The 16980-nt window shown below is 42.9% G+C and overlaps 1 protein-coding gene across 4 annotated transcripts in view; it reads right to left on the reverse strand.

Moving 5' to 3' along the window:
- Positions 1-16980, reverse strand: part of dpp6a (dipeptidyl-peptidase 6a) — a 345755-nt gene that overhangs the window by 151943 nt on the left and 176832 nt on the right. The window contains exon 1 of one of the 4 annotated variants that reach the window (XM_046292854.1): positions 7345-7749. The exons of the other annotated variants lie outside the window; for them this stretch is intronic. Within the exon in view, the coding sequence (XP_046148810.1) occupies positions 7345-7398 (54 nt within the window). The 5' untranslated portion in view covers positions 7399-7749. Of the gene's footprint in view, positions 1-7344; positions 7750-16980 lie in introns of those variants that run through there. 4 annotated transcript variants of the gene reach the window in all.

The following is a 16980-nucleotide window of genomic DNA, read 5'->3' on the forward strand; positions in this document are numbered from 1 at the left end:
ATAAACCTTTGCCAAATACATTTAAACTCAGATTTTCACAATTCCTGACATTTAATACTGGTAAAAAAAAATCCCTGTTTTAGGTAAGTTAAGATCACCACTTTGTTTTAAGAATGTGAAATGTCAGAATAATAGTAGAGAGAATTATTTATTTCAGCTTTTATTTCTTTCATCACATGAGTGAATTTTGACCTATTCCTCCTGACAGAGTTGGTGTAATTGAGTCAGGTTTGTAGGCCTCCTTGCTCACGCATGCTTTTTCAGTTCTGCCCACACATTTTCTATAGGATTGAGGTCAGGGCTTTGTGATGGCCACTCCAATACCTTGACTCTTTTGTCCTTAAGCCATTTTGCCACAACTTTGGGAGTATGATTGGAGTCATTGTCCATTTGGAAGACCCATTTGTGACCAAGCTTTTTTATTTTATTTTACCTTTATTTAACCAGGCAAGTCAGTTAAGAACAAAGTTTTATTTTCAATGACGGTCTAGGAACAGTGGGTTAACTGCCTGTTCAGGGGCAGAATGACTGATTTGTACCTTGTCAGCACAGGGATTTGAACTTGCAACCTTTCGGTTACTAGTCCAACGCTCTACCCACTAGGCTACCCTGATGTCTTGAGATGTTGCTTCAATATATCCACATAATTTTCCTACCTCATGATGCCATGTATTTTTTGAAGTGCACCAGTCCCTCCTGTAGCAAAGCACCCACAAAACATGAATATGCCCCCCCCCCCTGTGCTTCACAGTTGGGATGATGTTCTTCGGCTTGCAAGCATCCCCATTTTTCCTCCAAACATAACGATGGTCATTATGGCCAAACAATTATATATTTTTCCATCAGACCAGAGGATATTTCTCCAAAAAGTACGATCTTTGTCCCCATGTGCAGTTGCAAACCGTAGTCTGGCTATTTTATGGCGGTTTTGGAGCAGGGGCTTCTTCCTTGCTGAGCGGCCTTTCAGATTATGTCGATATAGGACTTGTTTTACTGTGGATATAGATACCTTTGTACCCATTTCCTCCAGCATCTTCACAAGGTCCTTTGCTGTTGTTCTGGGATTGATTTGCACTTTTTGAACCAAAGTACGTCCATCCCTAGGAGACAGAACACGTCTTCTTATTGAGCGGTATGACAGCTGCATGGTCCCATGGTGTTCATACTTGCGCACTATTGTTTGTACAAATGAATGTGGTACCTTCAGGCGTTTGAAAGTTGGTCCCAAGGATGAACCAGACTTGTGGAGGTCTCCAATTTTTTTTCTGAGGTCTTGGCTGATTTCTTTTGATTTTCCCACGATGTTCATCTGTATGTTGGTTTCTAAGCATGTTACATCATTTCAGGTTGAAGATTAACGCCAAGTGGACTTGAACAGAATACTAACTGAGTAGGCTGAATTGACGTAGCATGGTTGGGCTGTTGTAACCTGTTGTCTAATGTATTTATGTTAATTATAATGCAAATTATGCAAGTTTATGGAAAACCACCAAGCAAAGCAGGTCCCTTGACTCGGCAGTGGAAGAAAGCAGAAGGTGGCTTTACAGTCCCTAAAGTGTTCATTCCCCTGTGTGTTTATGTTTTAAGTAAAGTTAATTTACATCGATGTAAGAGGTCATCATTCCAGTTCTTCATCAGCGAGGCACTGAAGCAACACTCTGTCTCCACTAGGGCCTGGGGGATTCTAGTGACCAGAAACACAAGCATAAAACTTTGCTATTTTTATTTAAGCTGGGCTGAAGCGCATCTGGGAACGCTCACATGCCTAACACTATGTTAACATTCTAGAAACAAAATTCCTTTGAAGACAAAACCCATCATCAAGGACCATTTTCTACTCTGCCTTCCTCTCCCCTTCCCAATATATTTGCCATCTGTTGTTTGAGTGATGGCTAGTCTTGTCTTCATTCTCCTGTTTGTTTTTATATACACACCAATCCCACCCCTAGAGAAGACCCCAAGGCCATACACACAACCCACAGGACTCAGAAACTCTATGTTGGTGTCCTCTGGTACATTCTAATGCCTTGATTCAGAAATACAGAAAGAAATGATTGAATACTTTTATCGAGATTACCTCACAGATTACATAATGAGTTGTGGTATTATGTAGATGACTTTACAATGTAAATGACTGGAAATGTATGAATTCAGTGTCGTGTTAGTTGTTTTGGATATTGTTAAGTTCTAGGCCTATATGATCAGGGCTATTTTCTAAGTAAGAGAACATTAAATATTTTTCAACATTTAACCTGACTTCTCTTGAGATTAAAGTCTTATTTATAGCTTTACTGCAAGATATAAATTGCCAAAAATATGTTTATTCTTTAAATTATGTATTTTATTAAAACAAAACAAAAATTAAGTAGGTTGCAGGTTTCTGCTCCCAAAATCACACTTTAAAAAAAGAGATAAAACAACTAAATTGGATGTTCTAAGTCCACAACAATGCTTAAACCACATCAGGAGACCACTTTGAGGTCTGTGAAAAAATATGAGACATGTAGATTTTGGGGTGTAGTTTCGAGTTTTAATGTCACATGCATAAGTACAGTGAAATGTCTTTCTTCCAAACTCAAAACCCAACAATGCAAAAATGAAAAACAATGTTTTTCTAGAAAGCCAAAAACACAAAAAAACATGAGAAATGAGAATAAGAAATACACAATAAAAGTAAGTAAGCAAGCATACTATATACAGAAAATATTTAAAAAGTAATCTACAATACCATATTTACATGTGCAGAGATACTACAGTGTTAGAGGTAGATATGTTTAGAGGTAAGGTGACGAGGCAACAGGATATAAGATAAACAGAGTAGCAGCAGCTTGTAAGTGAGTGGGTGTGCGTGTGTGTAGAGTAGGTATAAATGTATGTGCATATGTGTGAGGGAGCAGATGATGGAGTGAGTGATTGTGTGTGTGTGAGTGTGTAGGGCCCTGTGAGTATGCAGAGACAGTGCAAATACTGAAATGAAAGGTCAATAAAGATACAAGGTAAACTCGGTCCATGTAGCTATTTTGTTAGCTACGTATCAGTCGTATTGCTTGGGGATAGAAGCTGTTCAAGATCCTGTTGGTGTCAGACTTGAAGCACCGGTACCTCTTGTCGTGAGGCAGCAGAGAAAATAGCCTATGGCTTGGGTGGTTGGGGTATTTGGCGATTTTTTTTCCGGGCCTTCTTTTCACCCTGCCTGATATAGAGGTCCTGGATGGCTGGGAGCTCTGCCCCAGTAATGTACTGGACTTTCCGGCACAACACTCTGTAACGCCATGCGATCGAGGACAGTGCTATTGCCATACCAAGCAGTGATGCAGCCAGTTAATAAGTTCTCAATGGGTACAACTATAGAACCGTTTCAGGATTTGACGGCACATGTCAAACTTTTTCAACCTCCTGGGGGAAGAGGCACTGTCGTGCCTTCTTCACAACTGTGAGTGTGTGTTTGGACCATTTTAAGTCTAGTGATTTGGACATTGAGGAACTTGAAGCTGTCTACCTGCTCCACTGCCGCTCCATCAATGTGAATGGGACGTGCTCACCCCCCCCCCCCTTTCCTGTAGTCCATGACCATATCCTTGGTCTTGCTGATGTTGAGGGAGAGGTTGTTGCTCAGGCACCACACTGTCAGGTCACTGACCTCCTCCCTGTAGGCTGACTCATTGTCGCCGGTGATCAGGCCTACTACTGTTGTGTCGTCAATGAACTTGACAATGGTGTTGGAGTCGTGCGTGGCCACACAGTCATGGGTAGACAGGGAGTACAGGAGGGGACTAAGCACACACCCCTGTGGAGCCCCAGTGTTAAGGGTCAGCATGGTGGAGGTGATGTTGCCTACCCCCATCACCTGGGGTTGGCCTGTCAGAAAGTCCAGAATCTAGTTGCAGAGGGAGGTGTTCAGACGCTGTCCTAAGCATGGTGAGATACCCTTTAATTCAAGTGTGCACCTAGCAAGAGGCTGTTGTTTAGTGGTGTTTTGGTAGCATTTTGAAAACAAATACCCATTGGATTGATGCAAATAATCATGACATTATTCTGCCTGGAAGGCATAGCCTATTTGTTTGTTAACATTTTTTATTTTTGATTTAACTAGTTAAGTCAGTTAGGAACAAATTCTTATTTACAATGACGGCCTACTCTGGCCAAACCCTAACCCGGACAACGCTGGGCCTATTGTGCGCCGCCCTATAGAACTCATAATCACGGCCGGTTGTGATAAAGCCTGGCATCGAACCAGGGTCTGTAGTGACGCCTTAGACCGCTGCGCCACTCGGGAGCCCCAATAATTCAATTTAATTGAGAAGATTTTTGGGAAAGCCTTTGGGAAAGCCTGTTTTTATTAGAATCATCACTAATGGCTACACAAAGTGGTAGATGCGTACACACACACACACACACACACACACACACACACACACACACACACACACACACACACACACACACACACACACACACACACACACACACACACACACACAGGGGTATTCTTGTTGCCTCTTCAGAAAGTTACAGGAAATAGAAATCATTGATGCATTCTGTTCATGGCTTATGATAAACTTGGGAAAATGAATACATTTTCAATACATTTAGTTGATTTTTCAATACATTTAGTTGATTCCCTACTACAGGTCAATACATTTTTGAACATTGTTGAATTCTGTTCTAATGCCTGGATTTTGTGAGGGCCCTAATTATCATATTTGGACCAGAATGAGTTCCGGCAGTGAATATTCCCCATCTTCATCTAATGTTTTCATAATTTATCTGCAGATTCTCAGCAAAACGCATAGGCCCACAAGTAGCGTACTGTACGCAAATTAAAGAGCCAAATGAACAGTTCTCTCACCAATGCCATTTGGTAAGCTACACTGACTGAGGAGACGAGACTCACTCATTTTAGAGTCAGTTTGGAAAGCCCCGACATCCTAGGAAAAGAAACCTTGGAAATACTTTGGTTTACTTCTTCCTATACGATTTCATGGACATATAACCACGTTGCATGATTTATGAATGGCAAAGAGATCGACTTTATTCAGTCAGTTCAACACCTATTATAAACTAGTCAACAGTTGCTGTTCAGTTGTCAAATCAACAAACTATCAAAATAAAGAAAGTTGCACACTCCATGTGTAATCTCCCAGCAATTTAATGGGTATTTACCAATGTTTTGGCATCACTGTGCCTTCCTCAGTGTCACTGTGCCGTCCTCAGTTGTCAAATCAACACACAGTAAATAGCCTACTATGCGCCACGACTCTGCGTTGCTGGCTATGTGAAATGCGTTCGAAAATAATTAAGCTAAATCGTGGATTTCGACTCATTGTGACCACTTACATTACATGGGAAGTGCAAATTCACGAGCATCACGATCTCTCCCTCCTCTGTGTAAAGAAATACGACTGCAACCAGAGATCTGTATATAATGACGAGATGCTCATATCTCTGCCCTAACAATGCTAGTCGTCCAAAAGACTGGAAGGCAGGCGACAAGTTTAGGCCCAAAATATGCCCAATGTTTTTGGCGAGAGTGAAACCTCTTCCTCTCTGCTGCGCTACCCCGAAATCGATCGCTTTGTGACTGACAGGCGCCTATCCTATCAATAGATTGCACTAGAAGAAGCATATCGTTCATTCTAGCGGGAGAGGGCTCAACGCACTAGCGAATTAAAACTTTTAAATGAAAAGTAGCTAAGTTACTATGAAGTGGAATATGTAGCCGGCTGAAAATGAGTCTCTAACCAGCTGATTAGCCAACAGCCGGCGCTAATGGAAAACACATGAGCAAGGGTTAACCAGTCTCTACGGCTGGTCTCTATGGCTCAAATAATTTCAGCACCATGACACTGTCCGTGAATGCAACCCCCCCCCCCCCCCACACACACACACACACACACACACACACACACACACACACACACACACACACACACACACACACACACACACACACACACACACACACACAAGCATGTGTATTGTGTGCATGACACATGTACATATTTGACAAGTGTGTGTATTTATGTGTTTTATGTGTATATGTTTGACAGGTGTGTGCTTTGAGTGTGCGATGTCTTTCATTGCCTCCCTAGCAGAGCTTGACAGTCATATGCTACACATGAGTAAAGCCGTGAGAGGCTCAAGTGAAGGTTGGCTGCTCTACGGGACACAGCCATGAGTCCTTCTCACCTTTTCTGTCATATTAGAAGATATACTTTGTACAGACAAGAGACTCCAGACAATGACAGATGCTGTCCAAAGCTCCCCCCTGTTACAGTGCCTGCTCTAATGGAACAGTATCATTCTAGGCCTGTATCACCAAATGATGATTCCCACTCTTTTCCATAGCAACGTATTCCTAGTTGACAGCACCGTGATCAGTATGTGCTGGTGGAGCTGCCCATTGAATGGTGCTGAAATCTGCCACCCAGGCTCTTCCTCTGATGGTCCAGAAATTGGTATTGGGTGCTGTCCTTTTAGTGGTGCTGAAATGTTTTGCATTGAGATAGGCTACAGCACACATTTCAGTGGAAAGCAAGATCATTATACATCAGCCTTTAAAATGCATTCAATGATTTATTCAATGTATATCTCCAAAGGCAAATCAAATCACCTGTTGCAACACTGTCACTTTATTTGACTGTGGATTATCTGAAAAGGTTCAATTCACTAGCCAAAAATAAGATACACTTTAGTTGTTTGAGCTAGAGGTCACACATAAACCATCACATAAACCATCACACCACATTTGAATGCTGGGTTAGTTATCTATTATAAACACAAATTCCTGTACAAATCATCTTGTCTTGTATTGTTTATGTGGGCCTTACTACTCAGGCGACAAAATGACAATTGTCTGATAACGTGGCCTGCAATAAATTACTTCGAAGTATTTTACCTGAGGATTTCCCGCCTTTTCAACGTCATATCCAGCTTAATGTAAGTCGCGGTGCACTGGCCAAGTTAAGGTTGTATCAACGCGACACAGCCGGTGTAACACGTGTCCGTTATGGCGATAATTGATTTGAAAGAGGCTAAATGGAGTCTAGGCTAAGGTGGGGGTAGTGATGCTCACTCACAGCAATCACCTTGAATTACAGAGAAGAGTGACTGACATTGGTGTTAGAGCCGGTTGTCTTGCCGAACGCTGCAACAATTCCAAATGTTTAAAATGATGGAGAATTGTATACAAAATAGTCTCTGCTATTATGATAATGCTGCATGTGGCGTTATAGTAAAGAATTGCAGGCTTCACACAAAATTTGAGAAAAAAAATCACAGCAATTTACATTTTCAGTACAGGGAGTAATGACATCGGTTGAATGAAAGAAAGCGCATCATTACCTGCTCTTGCTGTTGAGACGTTTTCGGTGCGTTTGTCTCCTTCACAGTAGTCATGATGCCCTACAGTCAGATCAACCAGCTGCTACACCACAACACAATCACAGGTGACTTTGAGAGGTGACCGGAGCCGGCAAAGTACCACCGAGAAAAATACATTCAATTTCAGTCGTGATGTTTAAAGTTGAGAGAGAGCTTGATGTAAGCAATAAGGAGTTGGGGGGAAAATCCCGGCAAAACGAGTCTTAATCTGAGACAACGCAGATGATACTCAATTGTAACCTTGTGCATGGAAGAAAGTGGGAGGGAGAGAGGTAGAGATAAGAGCTGAGGCAAAGACAGCTACTGCAATTGATACCGACCGCGCCACTTCGATAAATGCCTGGCAACCACCAACGGGCGACTGAGATGGGGGGAGGCGAACAGCGATTCTTGTCCCCCACCACGTCGCACGTATCAGATTTTCACGCATGCACCCGCTAAGAGACACAGACACTACTAAAATGGTGATATCATTGATAATAATTGTAGAGGTAATTTAGGCATTTACAATCCTTCCTGTTATCTGGACCATTCAATTCAGATAACAGTAAAATATAATGAATAGTTTAATGACATCAAAGCTACCACTGAAACATGTGTATTTCATACATTCAATGAAATAGGTCACATTGACAGTCTCTACAGAGCTCTGCGCTGACACACTCACACATAATGTTATGCAATATGTTTTTTTGACGTCAATGATTTTCAACTCTTCTAAACACAGAATAAAACATTTTTTTGCTTCAAGAGCGAGACCAGTACCATTGGACAGTAAAGTGTAGAAAATCCATTGCCGGAGATTGCAGCACCCCAGATGGCATGACAGGAAATATATTGAAACAAATACTTGAAATGTAACTAATAAACCAGTAAGAAGAGGCATCCAAGTTGCTCGGTTAGAATATATATAGTTGTATCATGTATAAGTATATTTTAATATATCTCTTTAGGGCTAATGTATGCAGCAGACAGAGTTTCAGCGAAATAGAACGAGCAAACAAGTCTAAATTGGTGCTAGGGGAAGCAGGGTGTATCCAACCAAAATGTTCTTCCTTGAATTTAAAGTCTCTGAGTAGCACCATTAAAACGAAACAAGAATTCTGACAGAAGTGTATGAGATATTGAGCACAAGGTGACTAAGACGCAATTAATATGACTATACATGTCAGTTACCATGACTTTTCAGCTATCAGCTATCGTGACTTTTCCTAACCTCTGTTCCGTTGTGTTATTATAATGATGGCATGGTAAAATACTTTTGATAGAAACACTTAATGGAATTACTGTGGCCTTCGAAAAAAACTAAATGTACACTTAAGACATTTGGACACTGAAATCCAAATGAGCGACTCTAAAGTGTAAGAAAATAACCATCCTTTTTTCAAAGGTACAATGAAGCGAAACTACGATTGCTCACACTGCAAACGTACACGTAGCGCAAGTATTATTAACATAATACCATTCATTTAATATCTTACACTTTAGGGGCTCTCAAGCAAAGCACTAATGTTCACACAAGCCACTTTTGGTTATCCCTCAAATGAAACCAAATGTAACGTATTGAAGCGCTGTGTTAATTAAACATTTCTAGGAAGAACCATTGCATTCAATATCCAAACACGGTATATAAATGAGTTACTTATACTCAGACATTCTACATGGTAATGATACCTGTTCTATTCTTCCATTCTCCTCTCTGTCTTAGCAGGATTTTTAATATACACATGCTGCTTTGTTAATTAACTGTGGGCACTGTGTTTTGGTGAGGTAAATTACTATGAAATCCCAGATGGTTGTCGGCAGTGTCGGGCCTGCATGATAAGCACACTGCTGCACAGTGGAAGGAAAGCTATGTCCTTCAAACAGAGTCCCTACTTTTAGACCCCTTGCATGCCTGCTTTAAAAAGTTGCAAAAACAATTGCATCCCTGTCCAAGTGAACCCAAAGTATCCCAAAAACACTGAATAGAGTAGGATTTGTACACAGCACAGTATACAAAACAAACTTCCACACACATAGACAATCAAACTCACACAAACATAGATAAGTTGACACTAGTAAAAGCACTACTGAGGCACTACACAGCATGTCATCGTGTACAACCAAACACTCCACTACTACACAACTGGCCCTTCTCTACCGCTCCTATTGCAATTAACATCAACAGCATGACTTATACAACTAAAAGGGTTGTTGCTGGGCGAATCAATCAACTTCAAACTAATGATGCCCACTCTGGACCAGATGCCCCGATTGGCTGATGGCGGATACAGTGCTACTCAGTCGCTGTAACATAACAAATGCCCATTGTGCTGCGGTGGGGGAGCCTGTACACAAACCTCCAAACCTCAACCCCTGTGATGTTGACAAATGGACAAGGAGAGGATGAGGGATGCCTGTGGCCTTGGCTCTGTTTAAACACACATTCCTTAGAAGTTACAGATTAATTGAGTGGCGGTGCCAACCTCCCGGAACAAATGGAGGCCCTTATGGCTGCCAACCTAATGAACTGGAAGAAGTGCTCAAGACTGATGAGATGTTGCCTACAAATCAATACCAATGCAACCTCAAAACACTGTGCCGATTGATTGCTATGGCACTGGTAATAGCCTTGTAATGACTCATCATCCCAACAAGGATGACAATTATGTATGTGGATCTATAATTCTGTGAATGTCGAAGCAATGCTTAACATGAGAAATGGGAATGTTCTGTTTGACTTTTCTGTCAATGCTGATATTGTAGATTAAAAAAGTGTGTTCTCTGGGTTTACAAAGAAGACTGAGAAGTCTCCCACAAGCTCATATTGAGTTGAGATTTCTCCCTAGAAACCTCAACTACCTCGTAGCCCTGCACATTGACTCGGTACCAGTACACCTTTTTATTTTTTTGCACATTTTTCTTACTTTTGAAATCTGTATTGTTTGGAAGGGGCACGTAAGCATTTAACAGTAATGCCTACACCTGTTGTATTCGGCGCTTATGATAAATTGGATATCAATAGCCAGTGCTCTTCAGTACATACACTACCTGCAGTGTTTGTTGCAACTTTAGTGGATAAAAGAAGAACAGAGGAGGCAAAAAACAGCAGCCAAATTACATTACAACCCTACAGGGAGAGTCCACTTTGATCTACACTGAACCAAACAATATAAATGTTGGCCTCTTTCCTTAAAAAACGCCTCATAGCTCTTGGAGTCCCATGCAGGAAAAGCTAGACTAGAACAGCTTGCTGGACATAATTTGTTTAGCATTTCTTATAACAGTAGACTATTCGAAGAGGCACACAACCTCTTTTTTTGCTGAATGTCAAATACAGCAGCCAACAGAACTCATGGGAAGTTTGAAAGAAGAGCGAATGCGTGATGGCAGAAGGCTATAGAAGTTAATTATTCGGACCCATAACCATTCAATCGTCGTGAAGAGAAGTGAAAGCCTTCCGTATCTAATTCTAGTCCGACAGTATATTATTCAAGGATGTCATTAGAAGGATGAAGATAAGGACAACAACTTATTTCACTGAACTGTTGAAAGCAGGGAAGGAATCAAGCAACAATAGAGAGAGAAAGTGGAGGTAGGCTAATAACATTAGGGGAAATATTACGAAAGGTAGGTTATACAGTTGAAGTTGGAAGTTTACATACACTTAGGTTTCACTTCATTAAAACTTGTTTTTCAACCACTCCACAAATGTCTTGGTTAGGACATCTACTTTGTGCATGTCACAAGTACTTTTTCCAACAATTGTTTACAGACAGATTATTTCACTTATAATTCACTGCATCATAATTCCAGTGGGTCAGAAGTTTACATACACTAAGTTGACAGTGCCATTAAACAGCTTGGAAAATTACAGGAAATTAAGTCATGGCTTTAGAAGCTTCTGATAGGCTAATTGATATAATTTGAGTCAATTGGAGGTGTACCTAGTGAATGTATTTCAAGGCCTACCTTCAAACTCAGTGCCTCTTTTCTTGACATTATGGGAAAATCAAAGAAATCAGCCAAGACCTCAGAATTTTTTTTGTAGACCTCCACAAGTCTGGTTCATCCTTGGGAGCAATTTCCAAACGCCTGAAGGTGCCACGTTCATCTGTACAAACAATAGTACGCAAGTATAAACATCATAGGAACATGCAGCCGTCATACCGCTCAGAAAGACGACACGCTCTGTCTCCTAGAGATTAATGTACTTTGGTGAGAAAAGTGTAAATTAATACCAGACTGGCTTAAGGACAACAAAGTAAAGGTATTGATGTGGCCAACATCACAGCCCTGACCTAAACCCATAGACAATTTGTGGGCAGAACTGAAAAAGAGTGTGCGAGCAAGGAGGCCTACAAACCTGACTCAGTTACACCAGCTCTGTCAGGAGGAATTGGCCAAAATGTACCCAACTTATTGTGGTAAGCTTGTGGAAGGCTACCCAAAACGTTTGACCCAAGTTAAACAATTTAAAGGTAATGCTACCAAATACTAATTGAGTGTATGTACACTTCTGACCCACTGGGAATGTGATGTAAGAAATGAAATCTGAAATAAATAATTCTCTCTACTATTATTCTGACATTTCACATCCTTAAAATTAAGTGGTGATCCTAACTGACCTAAGACAGGGAATTGTTACTAGGCTTAAATGTCAGAAATTGTGAAAAACTGTGAAGCACTCTGTTCACAACGTTGACATCAGCAAACCGCTCGCTCACACAGCGCCATACACACTGTCAACCATCTGCCCGGTCCAGTTAAAACTGGGATTGTTCCATGAAAAGCACACTTCTCCAGCATGTCAATGGCCATGGAAGGTGAACATTTGTCCACTGAAGTCGGTTACGACGCTGAACGGCAGTCAGGTTCTGGCGAGGCTGACGAGCACGCAGCTGTGCTTCCCTGAGACGGTTGCTGACAGTTTCTGCAGAAATTATTCATTTGTGCAAACCCACAGTTTCATCAGCTGTCCGGGTGGCTGGTCTCAGATTATTCCGCAGGTGAAGATGCCGAATGTGGAGGTCGTAGGTTGGCGTGGTTACACGTGGTTTGCGGTTTTGAGGCCGGTTGGACATACTGCCAAATTCTCTAAAACAACATTATGGTAGGGAAATGAACATTAAATTATCTGGCAACAGCTCTGGTGGACATTCCTGCAGTCAACATGCCAATTGCACACTCCCTCAAACCTTGAGACATCGGTGGTATTGTGTTGTGTGACAAAACTGCTAATTTTAGAGTGGCCTTTTGTTGTCCCTAGCACAAGATGGACCTGTGTAATAATCATGCTGTTTAATCAGATTCTTGATATGTCACACCTGTCAGGTGGATGGATTATCTTGGCAAAGGAGAAATGCTCACTAACAGGGATACAAACACAGTTGTGCACTACATTTGAGAGAAATACGCTTTGTGTGCCTATGGAACATTTCTGGTATCTTTTATTTCAGCTCATGAAACATGGGATCAACTGTTGCGTTTATATTTGTGTTCGGTATATAAATATAAATATAAATAAAAATAAATAAATAAATATATGCCATTTAGCAGACGCTTTTATCCAAAGCGACTTACAGTCATGTGTGCATACATTCTACGTATGGGTGGTCCCGGGAATCGAACCCACTACCCTGGCGTTACAAGCGCCATGCTCTACCAACTGAGCTACAGAAGGACCACTACAGAAGGATATAATTGCCATTGCCGTTAAGGGTGTGGTGAACATGGGACTGTGGTGAACATGGGACTGTGGTGAACATGGGACTGTGGTGAACATGGGACTGTGGTGAACATGGGACTGTTGTAAAGCCAGACTTCTGATTCCGTGAAGCAAACTGTATTATATGTTCCTGGTTGACTCAAATACATTTTTTTATTGAGATTTTTGGGAAGAAGCTTAAAATCCCACCACTAGGGAAAAGAGGGTTCCTTCTCTACACATGCACATCTGTTGTTGTCTTGATTGGGACTCAGTCGTACAGAGTCATTTTGGATACTTAATTAAAGGCCAAGAATAGCAACCGGGCTGGACATTATAATGACTATTGTATGGTACAGGGCTGGACATTATAATGACTATGGTACAGGATGTAACAGGACTGGACATTATAATGACTATTGTATGGTACAGGGCTGGACATTATAATGACTATTGTATGGTACAGGGCTGGACATTATAATGACTATTGTATGGTACAGGGCTGGACATTATAATGACTATTGTATGGTACAGGACTCGACATTATAATGACTATTGTATGGTACAGGACTGGACATTATAATGACTATTGTATGGTACAGGGCTGGACATTATAATGACTATTGTATGGTACAGGGCTGGACATTATAATGACTATTGTATGGTATAGGGCTGGACATTATAATGACTATGGTACAGGATGTAACAGGACTGGACATTATAATGACTATTGTATGGTACAGGGCTGGACATTATAATGACTATTGTATGGTACAGGGCTGGACATTATAATGACTATTGTATGGTACAGGGTTGGACATTATAATGACTATTGTATGGTACAGGGCTGGACATTATAATGACTATGGTACAGGATGTAACATGGCTGGACATTATAATGACTTTATGGTACAGGGCTGGACATTATAATGACTATTGTATGGTACAGGGCTGGACATTATAATGACTATTGTATGGTACAGGGCTGGACATTATAATGACTATTGTATGGTACAGGGCTGGACATTATAATGACTATTGTATGGTACAGGGCTGGACATTATAATGACTATGGTACAGGATGTAACAGGGTGTCACGCCTTGGTCATGGTATTTTGTGTTTTAGTTATATGTTTGGGTAGGCCAGGGTGTGACATGGGTTTATATGTTGTTTTCGTATTGGGGTTTGTATTATTTGGGATCGCGGCTGATTAGGGGTGTGGTATAGGTTTGGCTGCCTGAGGCGATTCCTAATCAGTCAGGTGATTCTCGTTGTCTTGGATTGGGAACCGTATTTAGGCAGCCTTAGTTTCGCTTTGTATTTCGTGGGTGATTGTTCCTTTCTTTGTGTAGTTTGACCAGATAGGCTGTAATAGGTTTCACGTTCCGTTTGTTGTTTTTGTATTTAGTTATTTCATGTAGCGTTTTGTTTTATTCATTAAAGATCATGAGTAACAAACACGCTGCATTTCGGTCCGACTCTCTTCCTTCAACAGACGAACGCCGTTACAGAATCACCCAACACTCACGGACCGAGCAGCGTGTTAACAGGCAGCGACAGCGACGGCTGGAGCAGCAAAAGGAGGATGAACTATTCGTAGAATGGACATAGGAAGACGTGTTGGATGGTAAAGTTTGTTACACTTGGGAGGAGATACTGGCTGGAAGAGATCGCCTCCCATGGGAACAGGTGGAGGCACTAAGGAGAGCAGAGGCAGCCGGAGATAGGAGCCGACGATACGAGGGAACACGGTTGGCAAGGAAGCCCGAAAAGCAGCCCAAAAAAATTATTGGGGGGGAGCTTAAAGGGAGTATGGCTATGCCAGGTAGGAGACCTGCGCAAACTCCCTGTGCTTACCGGTGGGCTAGAGAGACCGGGCAGGCACCGTGTTATGCTATGGAGCGCACAGTGTTTCCAGTGCGGGTGCATTGCCCGGTGCGGTTCATACCAGCCCTTCATATTGGCCGGGCTAGAGTGGGCATCGAGCCAGGTAAGCTTGGGCAGGCTCGGTGCTCAAGAGCTTCAGTGCGCCTGCACGGTCCGGTCTATCCAGAGCCACCTCCACACATCAGTCCTCCGGTAGCAGCTCCCCGCACCAGGCTTCCTGTGCGTGTCCTCAATCCTGTAGCACCAGTTCCAGCACCACGCACCAGGCCTTCTGTGCGCCTCATCTGTTCAGCACAGCCAGAGCCTTCCTTCCCTCCTGTGCCGTCGGAGTCTCCCGCCTGTTCAGCGCTATCAGAGCCTTCCTTCTCTACAGCGCTGCCGGAGCCTCCTGCTTGTTCGGAGCAGCCTGAGCTGTCAGTCTGCATGAAGCAGCTAGAGCTGCCAGTCTGCAAGGAGCTGCTAGTCTGCAAGGTGCTGCCAGCCTGCATGGAGCAGTCAGAGCTGTCAGCCTGCATGGAGCAGTCAGAGCTGTCAGTCTGTATGAAGCAGCCAGAGCTGTCAGTCTGCATGAAGCAGCCAAAGCTGTCAGCCTGCATGAAGCAGGCAGAGCTGTCAGTCTGCATGAAGCAGCCTGAGCTGTCAGTCTGCATGAAGCAGCCAGAGCTGTCAGTCTGCATGAAGCAGCCTGAGCTGTCAGTCTGCATGAAGCAGCCAGAGCACCAGTCTGCAAGGAGCTGCCAGTCTGCAAGGTGCTGCCAGCCTGCATGGAGCAGTCAGAGCTGTCAGCCTGCATGGAGCAGTCAGAGCTGTCAGTCTGTTCGAAGCAGCCAGAGCTGTCAGTCTGTAAGAAGCAGTCAGAGCTGTCAGTCTGCATAGAGCAGCTAGATCCGCCAGTCAGCCATGATCTTCTAGATCTGCCAGTCACCCAGTCTCTTCCAGATCCGCCAGTCAGCCATGATCTTCTAGATCTGCCAGTCACCCAGTCTCTTCCAGATCTGCCAGTCAACCAGTCTCTTCCAGATCTGCTAGTCAACCAGAATCTTCCAGTTCCGCCAGCCAGCCAGGATCTACCGGAGCCTACTACCTGCCTGAGCTTCATCTCAGTACTGGGCTTCCTCTCAGTACTGGGCTTCCTCTCAGTACTGGGCTTCCCCTCAGTCCCGGGCTTCCCCTCAGTCCCGGGCTGCTTCTGTCCCGAGATGCCCCTCTGTCCCGAGCTGCCCCTCTGTCCCGAGCTGCCCCTCTGTCCCGAGCTGCCCCTCTGTCCCAAGCTGCCCTTCAGTCCAGTGGGGATCTGGGTGAGGACTATTAGGCCATGGTCGGCGGAGAGGGTGGATTATCCCAGGATGCGAAGGGGAGGAACTAGGACATTAATGAAGTGGGGTCCACGTCCTGAGCCGGAGCCGCCACCATGGACAGACGCCCACCTGGACCCTCCCTATGGTTTTGAGGTGCGTCCGGGAGTCCGCACCTTAGGGGGGGGTTCTGTCACGCCTTGGTCATTGTATTTTGTGTTTTCGTTATATATTTGGTCAGGCCAGGGTGTGACATGGGGTTTTGTTGTTGTATTTCGTATTGGGATTTTTGTATTATTGGGATTGTGAATGATTAGGGGTGTGTCTAGTTAGGCTTGGCTGCCTGAGGCGATTCTCAATCAGAGTCAGGTGATTCTCGTTGTCTCGGATTGGGAACCGTATTTAGGTAGCCTGAGTTTCACTTTGTATTTTGTGGGTGATTGTTCCTGTCTTTGTGTAGTTTCACCAGATAGGCTGTAATAGGTTTCTCGTTCCGTTTGTTGTTTTTGTATTGAGTTATTTCATGTATCGTTTCGTTTTCGTTCATTAAAGATCATGAGTAACAAACACGCTGCATTTCGGTCCGACTCTCTTCCTTCAACAGACGAACGCCGTTACATTTACTTACTTAACTTCTACTACTCCTTTAGATGATGCATTATGGGGTGAATAAAACTATTTAAAAAGTGATTGGTGTTTTTACAGGAACTTGAAAAATAGTTATT

The sequence above is a fragment of the Oncorhynchus gorbuscha genome, linkage group LG12 (genome assembly GCF_021184085.1).
Source record: "Oncorhynchus gorbuscha isolate QuinsamMale2020 ecotype Even-year linkage group LG12, OgorEven_v1.0, whole genome shotgun sequence".
NCBI lineage: Eukaryota > Metazoa > Chordata > Actinopteri > Salmoniformes > Salmonidae > Oncorhynchus > Oncorhynchus gorbuscha.